General features: G+C 46.3%; 1 protein-coding gene across 2 annotated transcripts in view; it reads left to right on the plus strand.

Annotated features, from left to right (window-relative positions):
- Positions 1 to 16,052, plus strand: part of SASS6 (SAS-6 centriolar assembly protein) — a 222,966-nt gene that overhangs the window by 93,467 nt on the left and 113,447 nt on the right. For both annotated transcript variants that reach the window (XM_086954522.1, XM_086954533.1), the window contains exon 7: positions 11,227 to 11,346. In XM_086954522.1, coding sequence (XP_086810648.1) covers positions 11,227 to 11,346 — 120 coding nt within the window. The remainder of the gene's footprint in view (positions 1 to 11,226; positions 11,347 to 16,052) is intronic.

Below are 16,052 nucleotides of genomic sequence, written 5' to 3' on the forward strand. Positions count from 1 at the left end.
AACTGGGAGGGCCCACAAAATATTACTCCGTTGCTCTCCTTTTTTCCCCAGTATAATAGGTTTAGCACTCTCGACTTAGTAGATTGACCACTGGTTGTCAAAGCACGTTCGTTATCAGTAGCTAGAGAACCTGGTCTGCAACCAGCTGGTAGCTTGGATACTGTTGACATTAATCTTATCAGAGACTCTAGTAATATGCAACAAGAGGCAGTAAAAGGGAAGGGGTCGAAAGAGACAACTGTGGTGCAGGTTAGTGGAAACGTCTGCCTGGTTGTAGACTCTGAAGCAAATTCCCTGTGCGACGCAGGTGGATGCTACGGGGTTGGCCGGTATGCCACTTTTGGGAGAAGTAGCCGAACATCCCGAAGCAACTAAGAAAATAGTGTGCCCCAGGGGCAATACTCGGTGGTTTTGACCCCAAAGTAGATGGTGGCACTAGTAGTTTTGGGTCAAAGGACGCTAATATTAAAGTCCTGTCCTGGAATTTGGCTGAATTGGGAAATAAATGATCAACTCCAGAGTGGGGCCAATTTATTGAAAAACATGATATCTGTATCACGCAGGAGACGTGGGCCCTGGAAGAGGTTCCATGGGATGGTTTTGCCACTTTTAGTGTATTGGCAACTTCAAGCGGTAGGGGGAGACCCTCGGGTGGCTTGGCGATATGGGTTGGCACGCACTTGGGGGTTAAGGCAGCCCATGTCCCTACCAACTCACCCGATATCCAATGTGTCCTTTTAACAATGTCCGATTCTACCCAGGTTGCCCTTATCAATGTTTACTCTAGACCGTCGCAGAGCAGTCCGGAATCTCCCACTATTGATACATTAGGGTGGTTTATCTCTTCCCTTGATCCAGCAATAGCCCTTTTGGTCGGAGGCGACTTCAATTGCCATTTTGAACCCCTTGCTGGTGCTGATATAGTCGATCTAGTGGATGAGGACAATTACTGGCACGTCCCTGAACCACGGATAGCCCCAGTTAAAGCATGGACTCCGCTGGTACTGCAAATTAAATCCTTAACCCTTACAACGTCTCTGCGGGCGTGCAATGGGAGGGTGGACCCAGATAGACCGGGCTTACCAACTTTTAATAGACTGGGGCAAAATTCCAATATTGATAATGTATTAGTTGAAGCTAGACACTGGAATTGGGTTTTTGATTTTAGGATCCACCAACGCAGCGATAGTGATCATAACGCTCTTGGGCTGTCTTTGAATCCAGGGAGTTTTGGCCTGTCTAGTACTGCGCCTGACCCTAACTCTGTTAAACCATCACTCGTCCTTTCTAATAATCGGCGACGGATTGAATGTGCGAAAATCCAGGATTCGCTGTCCAAACTGGCAGGGATCTATCAGTTAGCACTACTGCACCTCTCAGAAATGGGTACGGTAGGGGAAAAGGACTTTGACCTAGAGGCGCGGACAATGGCCGTAGATGTCCACAAACAATTGATTGCAAACCTATCGGATGTCTTCTTCCCATGTGGAAGTGGGAAGGTTAGCACTCAACAAAAACATCCCTGGTATGACTCATCCTGTCGGAAGGCGAAAAGTGACCTTCTTTCCGCTATAAAAAATGAGGACAGGGCTGGTATCAAGCAGTGCCAGTTCACGTACAAGCAGCTAGTCAAGCGTGAGAAGAAGAACTGGGAAGAGAATAAGTGGGAGGATTTAAGAGTAGCCCTTTCGACCAAAGATTCTAAAAGATTTTGGTCGATTGTGAATTTTGGGGGTAGAGCACCAACCCTGGCGAATATTGCACTGGCAGCATGGGAAGCACACTTTGGGGCTTTATATACTGATACTGAAGCACAGTTACCATCACATGTCTCCCTTGGGAACGCTTATGAACATAGTTTGGAGGCCTTGCTGGTGCCGACGACGGAGGGCGATGATGGAACCCCCCAGCCCCTTACTCTCGGACCACTAAATGAGTATCCTCAGGTGGGGCCATTGATTTCCAAACAGGGCACGGGCACAGCGGCCACTCTCGGTACCCACCCCATGGTTGGGGCTGAAGATATCTCCCTTGTGGAGGTTGAAACAGCCATAATCAAACTTCTACCTAACAAGGCCCCTGGATTGGATAAGCTCCCCGGTGACCTATTTCACACACAACCTAAAATCTGGGCACCATACTTGGTTGTCCTATTCAACGCAATACTCAAGGGTAGTTCCCCACCGGATACGTGGCTTGGAGCGGAAATTGTCCCAATTTATAAAAAAAAAGGCTGTCCATTAACCCTGTCTAACTATAGGCTCATCAGCCTGATAGATACCACGCAGAAGCTCATGGGCAGGATTATTCTAGATAGAATCTTGGGGTGGATAGAGGAAAATGGGACTCTGTCTGTATTCCAAGCCGGGTTCCGGACGGGTATTTCTACAATCGATCAAATTTTCAGGCTATTTTGGAAAACGGTATGTGTGGAGGGTGGCAGCCTCTATCTCATATTCGTGGACCTGCGTGCCACATTTGATCTAGTCCCAAGAGAAAAACTTTTGCTGTATTGCAGGGTATGGGTCCTCCTCTCGAATTGTTAGACATCTTGATTAGACTACATACCAATAATTATGCACAAGGTAGGTGTGGACGATATGGGGAACTGTCGGACCGCTTCCCTTTGAAGAAAGGGGTACGCCAGGGTTGTGTCCTGGCCCCAACTCTATTCTGCCTTTATTTGCATGGGCTTGTTGACCATCTTCTGCATGTAAGGGACAGTGATGCCCCTGGGTTGGTGACTGGGTGTGTCCCCGCATTGATGTTTGCAGATGACACCCTGCTGTTATCTAAAACCTCAACGGGGATCCAGCGTACCCTGGAAGGCTTTGCTGCTTTTTGCGAACAGCGAGGGTTAGAGATCAACTTGGACAAGACCAAGTTTATGATCTTTAATCCCCCCCAAAAAAACCCGCCTGAACCCTCTGTTAAATGGTAAACGCCTAGAAAGAGTAAAGATTTTCGATTACCTGGGAATTACCTTGACTGAGAAGATAGAAAAAGGTTCAAAACCACATTGACGTCCCAAAGGACAGAGTAACGGGGCTCCGGCGGCAATGACAATCGGATGCCCCGCAAAAGCCGGCACACAAAAGGATGTACCTCAACCGGAGAACCGTCAACTGGATGATGCGCCGCTGAAATAGCCGAACGCACAGCATTAATTGTGCGGTAGGCCAACCCATCCATGGCCAGTTCCGCCAAATAATTCAACCCGGGAACGACTCCCGCGACCAAGGGATCCAAGTTCCTTCGAAGACACCAACGAACCCACTTAAACCAAGCGGACTTAAAGCGCTTAGACGTACTGACGCCCAGGCTTTGGACAACAGACCTTCAGCTGATCTCGAAAGGCCCGGGAGCGACCAACGTCGCCTGAAAGCCTCCATGCCATGAGGCGGAGAGAGCCCTGAATGATGAGATGATGCGGATCCTGATCCGGATTGAGGAGCAGGCGAGGAAACCGGGGGAGTAGGATTGGAGAATCCCAAGAAAGTTCCAGAAGAACTGGAAACCAGACTTGATACCTCCATAGCGGCGTCACCAGAACCAGCTCCACGTCCTGCCAGCGAACCTGAGCCGCCGTCCGCATCACCATCGAAAAAGGTGGAAACGCAAAGGGCCTCCCCTTGCTCCAGTCCTGGAGAAACGCGTCTGTGGCCTCTGCCAGCGGATCCGGCCTCCAACTGAAGAACCTCAGGAGTTGATGGTCCAAGCGGGACGCAAACAGGTCCACTGAGAAAAGACCCCACAGCTCGTTGAGCCAGCGAAAGACCTGAGCATCCAACATCCACAGACTGGAGTCCCGAAGGTATCTGGAGTGCCAGTCTGCCACCTGGTTGGCCTGACCCGGCAGATACTCCGCTGTTACCGATACGTGATGGTCTAGACAGTAATCCCAGAACTGCTTTGCCAAATTCGCCAGTGCACGGGACCTCGAGCCTCCTAGGTGGTTCACGTATCGCACTGCCGACTCATTGTCCATCTTCAGTAGGACGCACGATTTCACGGAGTCCCCGGTCCAGCAGCGTACTGCTTAGCGCTTGGACGCCCCCGGGCAGCAATCGCGCTCTACAAATCGACATACAAATACAAATACAAAAATACTGCGAACGAACCCGCCAGAAGTTCCAGACAGTTGATATGCAACTTCTGTTCTTCCAATGACCAGGTGCCGCCTGTGCAAAAATCTCCACAGCGCGCTCCCCAACCGACTCTGCTGGCATCGGACTCGATAACAAGGTCCGGGGTAGACCCAAAAATCGCTCGGCCATTCCAGGCCTCCATGTGAGTCAGCCACCACGACATTTCGTCCTTGACTTCTTCCGAGAGGGGAACCATCTGGTCGTATGACATGCCCCTGCGCAGATGATAAGCCTTGAGACGCTGAAGGGCCCTGTAGTGAAGAGGGCTCGGAAAGATAGCCTGAATCGAAGACGATAGCAGGCCTACCACTCTGGCAACTTGTCGTAAAGACGTGTGAGACTTTGCAATTGTTTGTCGCAAGACGTGCTTGATCTTGTACAACTTCTGCGACGGAAGACTGAGGGAAGCGTTGACTGAGTCGACGACAACCCCCAAAAACTACTTTCTGAGAGGGTACAAGAACTGACTTGTCGCCATTGATGACAAAACTGAGCTCCTGAAGGAGGTCCATGGTCTGGCACAGTTGGGACCGCAAGCTGTGTGGGCATTGCGCCATCAGCAAAATGTCGTCTAAATAGACGATCAGGCGAATCCCCTGCGCCCGCAAGAATTCTACCACGGGGTGTAACACTTTCGTGAAACACCATGGAGCTGAGGATAGACCGAACGGTAGGGCCGTGAACTCGAACACCTGCTCCCGCCAGAGGAACTGGAGGAAGCGACAGTGTGGAGGGTAGATTGGAACCACAAGATAAGCATCCTTGAGATACAACCGTACCAACCAATCCCGCGGAAGGAGGATATCCCGAAGGAGATGAATCCCCTCCATTTTGAAATGACGATAAACCAACCATCCATTGAACTCCTTGAGGTTGATTACCGGACGACGGCCCCCGCCGGGTTTGTCCACTAAGAAAAGATTGCTGGTGAAGCCTGAGGGATGCCGAGTTGATTGACGAACGGCCCCTTTGCGGAGGAGCTCCGCGACCTCTTCTTCTATCAACTGGGCATCGGACACCAAAAAGGTTATGGGACGCGGGGGGCGCACCTGAAAAGGTTGATCATAGAATTCGATATGAAACCCGCAGATAGTTTGCAGCACCCATCCATCCGCTGTAAGGTCCTCCCACGCCCTCCAAAAGGCCGCAAGCCGGCCGCCAATCTGAATCCGTTCTGCGGGGATAACACTCACCGTTTGCGTTGTTGGCGTTGGAGTTCTTCCTGAAGCCTCGTCCTCCGAAACGCTGCCCTCTTGTAGGGTAGAAGGAGTTGAAATTGGCTGAGGTGTTGTACTGCCCTCACCCGGAGCCTTGCCCTCTGTTGCCGGCATTCTGCCCGCCACAGCCGGTCGCGCGGCCCCTACCGCGACCGGCCCCTTGGGAGAAACGCTGTTGGAACACGCGTTTGATACTGGTCTGGGCCTTATCAAGGGAGGTGAAGGTTGATACAAACTTCCCTAACTCCTTAATAAACGGTTCTCCGAAGAGACCGTCTTGGGCAACCGCCCCTGCCTCTGAAGAGGCCAAGTCCCCCAACTTCGGGTCTAGTTTGATCAGGAAAGACCTCGGACGTTCGGTGGAAAGGGCGCAGTTGGCGTTACCTAAGAATATAATCACCCTCTGCGCCCAATTTGACAAGACCTCGGGAGAAATGGCGGTCCCAGTAACTTTAGCTTCCTCCGCCATATCAAGAATTTTAGTAATGGTTCCTACCGCGTCAAGCAGCTTGTCTTGACATGACCGCCAGGATCGGTCAATGCCCTTACGCGGATCTTTCATAAATTTCGCTAGAAATGTCGCCATCTTGATATCTAAATCCGGTGTCATGGCAACTTTCCCTTACAAGTTGGGCCTAGGACATTCCCCACGGAGGCATCCCCTGGCCTCCTGCTCCAGAGGTTTACGCAACCGACTAGCCATGAACTTTGCCACCTTGTCACCCGGGGCCCAGGCTGCGGACCGCGGATGCATAATTTCATCCGGGTCCAGCATACCTGAGCTGTCCCGTGGTAACTCGGCGGCCGAGCTCGAAGGTCGCCAGGAACGCACCGACTCCTCATCCCCGTCCGAATCCGGGGAATCTCCCGGAGACGAAGGGGCCGTTCCAGTAGCCACCACAGAGGTGGGGGCTGCAGGTTGGTCAGGCGGGGACTCGGTTGCCTTAGCCAAGAAAGCGTCACGCAGGCGCTCAAAGGCTCCCTTGTCCACCCCCTGGGCGCCCTCCGGTAATTTCTCTCTGCAGGGCTTCTTAGGAGCGGGGGGACCCTCACCTGATGGACCTGGGAGGGCATGAGGAATTCCTGAGTGCGCCTGAGCTAGCTTGGCGCATTCTTCCACTATGCGTGCTGAGAGACGCTCCTCCATAGGAGCTACTACCTCTGTCACGCAACGGTAGATGGAGCTGTCTACTGCCTGGTAGAACTCCTCATCCTGTAGGTAGGACTGTGAATCATCCCCATAGTACTCGTCCTCCATGCTGCCCAAAGCTAGCACAAGGGTTCTACATACTACCCAAGCAGCGTGGGTGTCACTGGAAATTAGGGCAGACCGGAGGACTGCAATAAGCTTTGAATGCCAGAAACTGCCAAGAATAGGGTGCACTACTCCCGCAGCGCGCAGACCCACCCTAGAGGGACCAGGTCAGCCACCTCGCAGCGCGCTACCACACCAGTATCACACTAGTGCAATCTTGCCTTAAGGCGTCAAACGCGACAGAACACTGCAGTACAGACCCCCACAGGGGCGTTCAACACGGGGCAAAAGGAGTAAATACCCGAAGATACGGGCGTTAAGTGAGGCAGCTTGAGGGCTCGGCTCCGCGGCAGTTAGTCTCCTCAACGCGGCTCCTCTGTGAGGAGAAAACCCGCACCGGAGACCGAGACGCAGCAGCGCCCTCTAGCGGGTTCCAGCGCACCGCAACACGCACAAAAGTGAAAGACGCGAAGGAAGCGAAACGGCGCTTCCGTGACTTGTACGGGGCTCTGTAAGGACAAAATGACATCAGAGACCCATAGCCCCAAAACACAGAACAAATACACCAGAATTCCCCCCAAACAGCATCAAAACACTGTGAGGAAGGAAAAACACTTATCTGGCTGCGGAAGCAGCGAAGAAAGAGGAAGAACATGGAGAAGGGACTCTCTATCTATGGACTGTGGACATAGAAGAAGGACTCCGTGCAGACTGTTTGTTACCAGGATGGGAGTTGTAGTCCCAGAGACATTTTTTCTTGGATTGTGTATTGATAATGCTTCATTGTTGTGATATGAGCATTTTTTTTACGTTATGAGCTTTTCTGAGGCTGCTGTGTTTTCCCTATTGTAATAAATTGCGGAGAAAGAAAAGCATAATCTGAGCCTCCGGTCCTGCCAAAGAATTAGGAAAGTTCACAAGTCTTCGGTCATCAAGCCTGCTGCGCCTGTCGTAGAAATATATACGTTTCAGGCCAGAGCAGCCTCTATGTACGGTGCAGAATTGTGGGGCCATAAACGTCTAATGACTCTTGTGAGGGTAGAACAGGGCTTCATGAGAAACCTATTTGATCTACCAATTAGAACACCATTAACTCCGCTGCGTATGGATTTGGGGTAAGAACCGTTAGAGGAGGTAGTAGCCGCTCGGCCACTAATGTATTGGAAGAGGCTTATTGAAGTATGGGCTACTTTAAAAACTAGGAAGGTTCCATGGCTTGTACATGTGAGGGCACTCTGCGATCAAATTGGCTTACTCGAGATGTGGGAGACTCCGGCAGATAGTTGCCAGAAGTTAACAAAAGCTAAGCTCTGAAGCCATGTCAGAAATTACAACCTAGAAGCCCTCCAGAGGTCTTCAACTCTGGGTAGACTGACAGTGGAGTTCCTGCAAGTGAAGGTGGAACCAATTGTGGAGAATTTCTTGGACTTAATTTATCCTGCTCTTGCGAGGAAACTCTACATACAGGTTAGGATCGGTTGCCTCCCACTCAGGGTATTCACTGGTAGATGGGCCAATAGTGAGTCCATAATATGCCCTGCTTGTAATTACAAGCGAAGATATTTCCCATGTTCTGTTTTTCTGCACTGTCTATCTGGAGATATAAATCTCATCCCAATTTGTAGGAATCTTGGATTCGCTGTATCCCGATTCCTGCTGAGTATGTGGCATAGAAAAAGTTTTTTATAATGCTGTGTATTTTATCTCACTGTATGTGTTGATAACTCTTGGTTTAATCTATTTTATCTTTCAGGTTTTACTGTACATGTAATTTATTGTTTTAACCTTCAGTGAAATGTCCTGTTTTTATCTGCACTTTTATGGTCTATTCGACCGAAATAATCAAACGAAACGATATTGGATACTATATAATATTCACTGCCCACTGCTAATCTCATCCCATAATGCTTTGCAGGGCCTTTGGTTGGGAATGTTTTTTGCCAATAACTGTGTTTGGGGTGGTCCGCAGAGGATGGGACCACCACCAAATCGTTCAACAAGATGTGCTTTTTTTGTTTTCAAGGCATCTGTTTGGTACTCCCCTTAGGTAAGGGAGGATCCCAAAATAATCACCTCCCTCACTGCTTGCTAATTTTTCAGTTTCACTTATATGAACGTACTATATGCACTTTAGCATATAAAGATAGAGATACTTATTTTATCATAACTGGCACTGTGCAGGATGCCATTTGCAATTTTGCAATTTCTTTACAGTGCAGACAAGTACACAATGTCATCAGCTACCTACGCAGACTACATGAAGTTCAAAGTATACTACGTGAAGCTACGTGTAGTGCTGCTACGCAAAGTACGCCCAGGCCAAGTGATAATGTGCCCTATTACGGGAACAAATGAATGTACACAGCTTGTATTTGCACTGTGGAAAGCACATCATTGGAAGAGTGAGCAACGGTTTGCCAGACTGGAAAACATTTGACAAACCGGGCAGTGATTTCCATCAATCTCCCTGCCCAACCCCACCCCTGTTGCCGGCTGAAGTGCGGCTGCGCCCACTGGCAGTTGAATGCCTAGGGAACCCTGGGGTCCACTTGCTCCTCTACCTGGGAGCACCCTGTGTTGCAACTTTATATATGCCGCACAATTAGTGCACCTCCGAACACATTCTTTGCCTGCATTTTTAATATGCTGCTGCGCTGACTTAATGGTGTGCCCTCATTTGCATGAGGCAGTGTCCCATGTAGGTCAAAGAATGCCTCTCTCCCCCTCGCCACTCCTCCCCCAACTCCACAGGGATAGCACTTGTGCACATTTTGTTCTGGCACAATACATGTCAGAGAAAGGAATCACAAAATCATTTACAATCCATTTTCTAATATTAAAGGGCCCTGGGGCAAAAAAAGAAGCAAGCACTTTATAGAATACACATGTGTGTTCCTCGTGGAAAATTGAGACCATTTATAAAATACTGGCTGTTCAGTCTTTAGGCCAAGTAGTATCTTGAAACATTTCCCGTATTAAAGCAAACATAGATATCTCTGATGCTGACCATGTCATGATGTATAAGCATTTGTTATTGGAGCAGCAACATTTTCTCTTGCTTGTCATATTTACCGTTGCCCTTTGTAGCACAAAGAAAGGTCCAGAACATGAGCAGTAGGAGAGAAAAGCATGCTTCTATTCTTGATACAGAGTTAAGATATTTCTTTTAGGGTATTACACCATCTCACAATAAGTTTAATAAATAAACTACTGTGAAAATCAATGATTGAGTGCCCCTTTTCTGTTTCAGAGATTAGTTGAGAGCCATTTTAATTTGTTGATTTATCAAACAGCTGTTTTTCATGAAGGAGCAGATATGTTTTAGAACCTTTCATGAAAATCTATGAAATGTAACATGTACAAAGTGAAAAGAAATCTGCACAAAGTAAATTAAGTATTTATGAGCATTTTATCATCAACATTCAACATACATGATCAACATAAATAGTTTATTTTCCAACAGTTCCCCAATCTCGTGTTCGGTTTGTTTGTTACACACTGTTATTTTCCAAAAGTGCCTGTTTATTATTTGTGTGCTTGCAAACTGGCTCGCCTTCGAAGTGTTACTTTTGTGTCCATTCATCTCATTGCCGCTCAAATTTATTAAGACTATTCATGTCTCTGTATATGAAGACATTGCACGTTCCTCATTATCATACCTATATCGTAAAAAGTTTGTTGAGATTCAACACAATTTAAAAAATATAGAGTACGGTCAGATGGTATAATAAATGAGCACATAATTGATCATAGAACATGATTTCAAGCTAGTGGGATCCTTAACAATCGCTCTAATTGCATACAATATTATGCTGCACCGACTTACTGCAAGCAAGTCTGACCCTTCCTCCCCCATTATTGCTTAGACTGACCATGAACTATCCCTTGAGATCTGACTTTGATCTACAGCTTCCGCTTATCAGATAAAAAACGTTCATCATCCCTAAAGTCATATTGCTTGAACAATTACTCTTATGCTGACCTTTTGTTGTGCCTTTAACCATTTTTATGGGCCTCCTGAGATTTCATTTGGCAATTTGTAGGGAGATTAAATATTAAGTTACAAAACAAAGCTTTTACAATATTAATTAGGTAGCCTTTCTTATTGGATAGACTCCATAAAACAACACAATCACCTGCAATTCCAGGCTCACACACTCTAATGTAGGCAAGATTAACTCAGTCTTGGGCCCCGCATTGGTTTGTAAAACCAGTGTCCGTGCTTATTGTGTAATAACAATGATGTGCGTATTGTATAGTCAATGGCGTTTTACTAACCCATTGTACTACATCACAGTACAAACGATCTCTTTTCGTTATTTCACTTATTTGTTGCCAATACTGTCGTATTGCCTCAAATGAACAGAATTGCATCTTTCGCAGGTGATGGTTCATTATAATTTACTATGATAGGAAAATCATGCAAACAATCTATTTCTCGAATGCTAATTGAAAGGTGGTGTCGCATGAGGTGAAAGATACGTGACAACCTTGCTAAACTATTTGTGTTTAACCATGTAAAGGTAATTCGATTACATTGATTGGTCGGGTATGCATGTTGCTTGAACTGTTGGCTTTTTAAAAACATTGTTTTTTATCTGTGTAGACCTTGTCTGAAAAAAGCAGAGAACTTGACAGGTTAAGAAGTGAATGGACCACACAAGCAGCTACATTAACGAACAAACATTCCGAGGAGCTCACACGTGAAAAGGAAAAGGCTCTTCAGGTATTACACCGTGTCTGGGAATTATTTTCATATTCATGTTTACCTTTTGCTACTCTAAAATGTTCTGTTAGTTTCCTTTCAAAGTGTTAAATGCGTTTAGAAAGTTGGGTTTCAAGAACCTTAGTGCAGTATTTTGAGAGCAAAATAAACTAAAATATTTTTTCATTCATCTTTAACTTTGCAGTGAATGGTGACTACAAAGTTAAATAAAATTATTCATATGCTGGTTCCTACCTGTACTTGCTACTACTTACAAATTTGAGTTGACAAACCTAAATATATCATTTTAGAAGTAGCGCATTGTTTACAACACGTCATGGAGTTAACTTAAGGTTCAGCATGCGATTAGCACAAAACAGAAATTTAGGACATTTTGGGGAAGCACCCTAGGTATTGATGATCTACTCGAGGTAGTGTTGCTTAATTACTAGACAACAAAAAACGATTCGGTAGTTTTTGAAGTATTTCATTGACTGTATGTTGAATTAAACCAATTTGCAAGCATTTTAAAATATACACAGTTAAATGCTCAGAGCCGTAAACTCTGATCACCATATCTAAGGTACCATACAGTTGATTCGTAATAAAAAATCCTTCTACAGTTTCTTATCTGAATGGTAGAAAGTTCAAAGGCCGTGAAAACACTGGCTTTTCTGGTGTGCTGTAGTAGTTCGATGTGATATAATACATTAATATGTTTAGGGCCTTATGTATCATTCCCATTTGCAAACCAGAAGTATGCAATTTACCAACGAACTGATTTGTGATTGGGAACGCAAAACAGTGTCTCTAATAATATTATATAGGCAGGTCTCAATTTGTGACCTCTGTAAATGGCAGGCAGTTGAGGGATGGAGGCCTGCAAGGGAAACCCGACCTGGAACCCTGCCTTTGCTTTCTCATACAGAAACCTTTTTTTTTTTTTTTAAACTAGTGTTCGTTTTTAGGTCTCGCGACCTATCAATGCGCGCAAGCGCATTGAGCGGAGCGAGAATTCAAGTGCTCAAAATACTCGTGAAACCAAGGGTTTCGTTCGTGCGGTTTTCTTTGAATTTACGTGAATCACGTGACCAAACAAGGACGTGCATCAGCCTCCCTCCTAATTGCATTTTTTCACGGCCGCTCAGCACATCAAAGGGCTTCTCCCAGCGTGTGCTGTGCGGCTTCTCCTCCCCGAATTAATCATGGCTGGCCGGCCGTACTTTCAGTTTCCAGGCCGCTCTTGTTTAAATAAACTGAGGTCTGCTTTTCATAGCAAGCCATGTGTACGTAGGCGCGTGGCTTCAGATTAGCCACATAAATACAGCCATTTCACCCGTATAACTCATGTGCGCTGGCTTTTCAGTCTGGGAAACTCCGTGAGAAAAAGAGGTATATCTTGACAGCAAACGTTGGTCGTGGTGCCTTTTGCCCATAGCTCAAAGCGCCGCCCCGCTTTCAATTCAAAGGTTGGCCGTGGTGTCTTTAGCCGCTCCTCATGTTGAAAATTCGACGTGGCCAATGCTTGTTTAAATGTCCTGCTCATGTTCCCTGCCCGTAGCCCAAAGCGCAGCCCCGCTTTTAATTCAACCGTTGTCCGTGGTGCCTTTAAACCGCCCCCCCCCCCCCTCCTTATGCTGTACATGTTGAAAATTCCCTTCCACCCTCCTACGGTCACCGTGAAGCTGTCCGTGCCTCAGGCAAGCTGAACAACGGAGGAGGCAACATTGCGGCATGTACTCCTTGTAGATCGCTTCCGTTGTCCGTGTTACTATGAAGCACGCCCGTTCCTCAGGTAAGCTGAACAGAGGCGGCATTGCAGTCCGCACTCGGCCTCCGCGGCGAAAGCCAAGGTTTTGTTGCAGCACTGCCGGAGTGCGAGCCTCACCGATTTTGATGTTCTGGCTTAAATTCTGAAGTCACGTTCCAGCTCCGTAATTACTAACTCAGTGGAAACACAGTACAGCTATATTGGCAAGAAAGGTCTTTCTGATTATCATGCTTAGATTAAAGATCTTCAGCAGGGGGAGTTATAGCAATATTTCAGTATGTACGTAAATGAAAAGTGTTATAGTCGCCTGTAGACCACATTGTTCTGCCATCCTTGCACCTCAATGCATACAATTGCCTACTTTTGAGACCATTGTGTGTTTACTCCACATCAGTGCAAAAAGTAATGTTCGCCGAAGCATGAATATAACACAAATTTGAGGGGGAGACTTCCGTTTACAGGTATCTCTGGCTGCTCAGAAACACGCACCCATCAATATCCGTTGCGGTATGTCCTTTACCATTTTATCACTGCACTCCGCGCTCACCACATACAAATCTTTTTTTCAGTCCACATCACAAGGCAGCCAATCGAAAGGGGACGCAATTTATTCCCAAAAAAACACGTTGGACTTCGCCTCAGAACCGGGCTTGGCAACTACAGTAAAAAAACAATTTTAAAACACGCCACAGACATGCTCTATAGCTGGAAACCAAGAGATTAGTTGAGAAAGGCTGGCTAAAGCCCCTGGTGTCTACTCACTTCACAGGCAGTGGGTAGGGCCTAGATCATTGACAAGCGGTCCAATATCCCAGCAGCAGGGAAGGAGCAGAAATCCTGGAGGGAATCCCCAAGGAGAAGGGTACCAATCTTAGAGCTTTCTCTTTCAGGACGTTTTGACAGTGAATTAAGGTAGCATTTAATATTGTATGTGAGTATGCTTTGTCGTGCTTTAACTTAGAGTTGTGCCTGCTATTTTGCACCTTAACTGAAAGGGTGCCATTCCACACTTAATATCTTATTTTCTTTTACTGTGTTTTACAAAAAGGAGATGATGGACAGATCTGTTGACCGGGTGTGAGTGTTTGATTGGTTCAGATGCTCCGTCCATCACCACCCCCTTTTGTACCACTTTACTGTGTTTTAGTCAGCATTAATTGTAATCCCAATTCTTGGAAAACTCATTATCTTGTCCCCTTTGTAAATGTGCATGAACACACGTTTTGAGGATGTCATTGTTGCATTTTTATTTGTAAAGAGAGGAAAATAAATGAAATATAATAAAAGGTGCTGTTCTTTGTTTGACCGCTTAATATCTGCTAGGTGTGGGAGGTGTGGTTCTTCTCTGACAATATTTTTTACAGTGCGCTAAAACTGCCACCACCATCCCAACAACCGGCGCACTCATTCAGCTAAAAGGAGCTCCGTCTACCATGAATAGATGCCCTCTGTTAATCCACTTCCGCTTCTTTTCTCATATTAATTGAGCTGATCAGATTGAGCATATTAATTTGCCTTTGATGTATTTGCATGTTTAGTTGACGCTGTGGTCTCTCTCTCATTAGCAGCTAACAAAGCTCTTAAATAACAAGCATTTGCAATGCAATAGGTCTCGCATTCACGAGAGTTTGAGCTATTACAATTGCAAATAACAATGCCTTTTATTTTTGTTTTCATTTTAAAAACTTAAAGGGCTTTGTCATTTACAAAACCAATAGCTCCAACTTTCCTACTGCGAGACCTATTGGCAACGCCAGTGCTTGTTATTTGTTTAAAATTGTCTAGTTTGGGGACACCCTTGCAAGCTGTGGTTCTGAGAAACACTATCTGCAGACCTACCACGACTGCTGGCATGATTCACAAAGGGTAAGGTGCTCCAAAGGGATCACATTGCCCTTTGCAAATTAGTTACCAACTTTACTTGGGGACCTGTAACTCCTCAGTGGTTTGTTACCGTAGTTCCAATCACAAACCATTGATCCATTTCCTTTCAAATCTAAAATGTAAGGCGAACTTCCATTTCATGCCCCGACCCCCCTCCTATTTACGATTTGTTAAAGATCGCAAAAGCTCTTTGAGTTGCAAAAGTCATAAAGGGCGTTTTTGCAATCACAAACACTGTAATTGCAGAAGGGCTTTGTACATCAGGCCCTTGGTTCTCAGTTACCATATGCATGTATGTCTAGTATTTGCATTTCTGAAGTTAGTCCCAAAACCACTTTAAACTTCACTTCTCCCTCCAAAGACCATCATAATTCACATTCCTAATCGACCTTGCGTTTGAGGGGAGTCCCATGCAGAGGTCTGTTGTTGATTTTAACAGATATGATTTATACTATCTATTTACCCTTTACCCCAAATAATCTTCTCCAAGCCCATTTTCAGCCTGTCCCTGTAGGATCGTTCTTTCTGGGTTCCTTTACCAAAGGACACTGTTTTCTTCATAGTTGAGTTGACTTCAGAGGAAAAGAATCTTTCAAGGTTAATGTTCACCCACAGAAGGAGTGTCTGATGTGCTTGATTCCTCACCTTGTCCAGAACGACTGCACAGTCTGCTAGACCTAGTCTCATTCTGTGGTCCCTGATCATTTTAAAATCAAAATAGTCTGTGTCCTCCTGGGCTGAAGGAAAATCGGAGGTTGGAGATCCATCCAGCATCGCAAACCGCTCAATAAGTGTCTGAAGAAACAGCTATTCTGGACGGTGAGCATACAGGAGGCAATCACTGTCTTGCAGATACAGTATGACTTGCTTATGTCTTCTAGATAGATGTTTCAGTATACCGACAACCGCAATCATTACTTTGATTTTCTCTTGTTGGCTAAAGATTGAGTTCAGAACTCCTCTGTTTGGATTCAAATCTGCACCTAGGATCTTCCTGAAATGTCTTACCTGCCCCCCTCCCCCCACCCTCCACACACTCCCCAATGGAAGCCCACCTCTAGAGACCAGGACA

This window comes from Lissotriton vulgaris, chromosome 1_1 (genome assembly GCF_964263255.1).
Source record: "Lissotriton vulgaris chromosome 1_1, aLisVul1.2, whole genome shotgun sequence".
NCBI lineage: Eukaryota > Metazoa > Chordata > Amphibia > Caudata > Salamandridae > Lissotriton > Lissotriton vulgaris.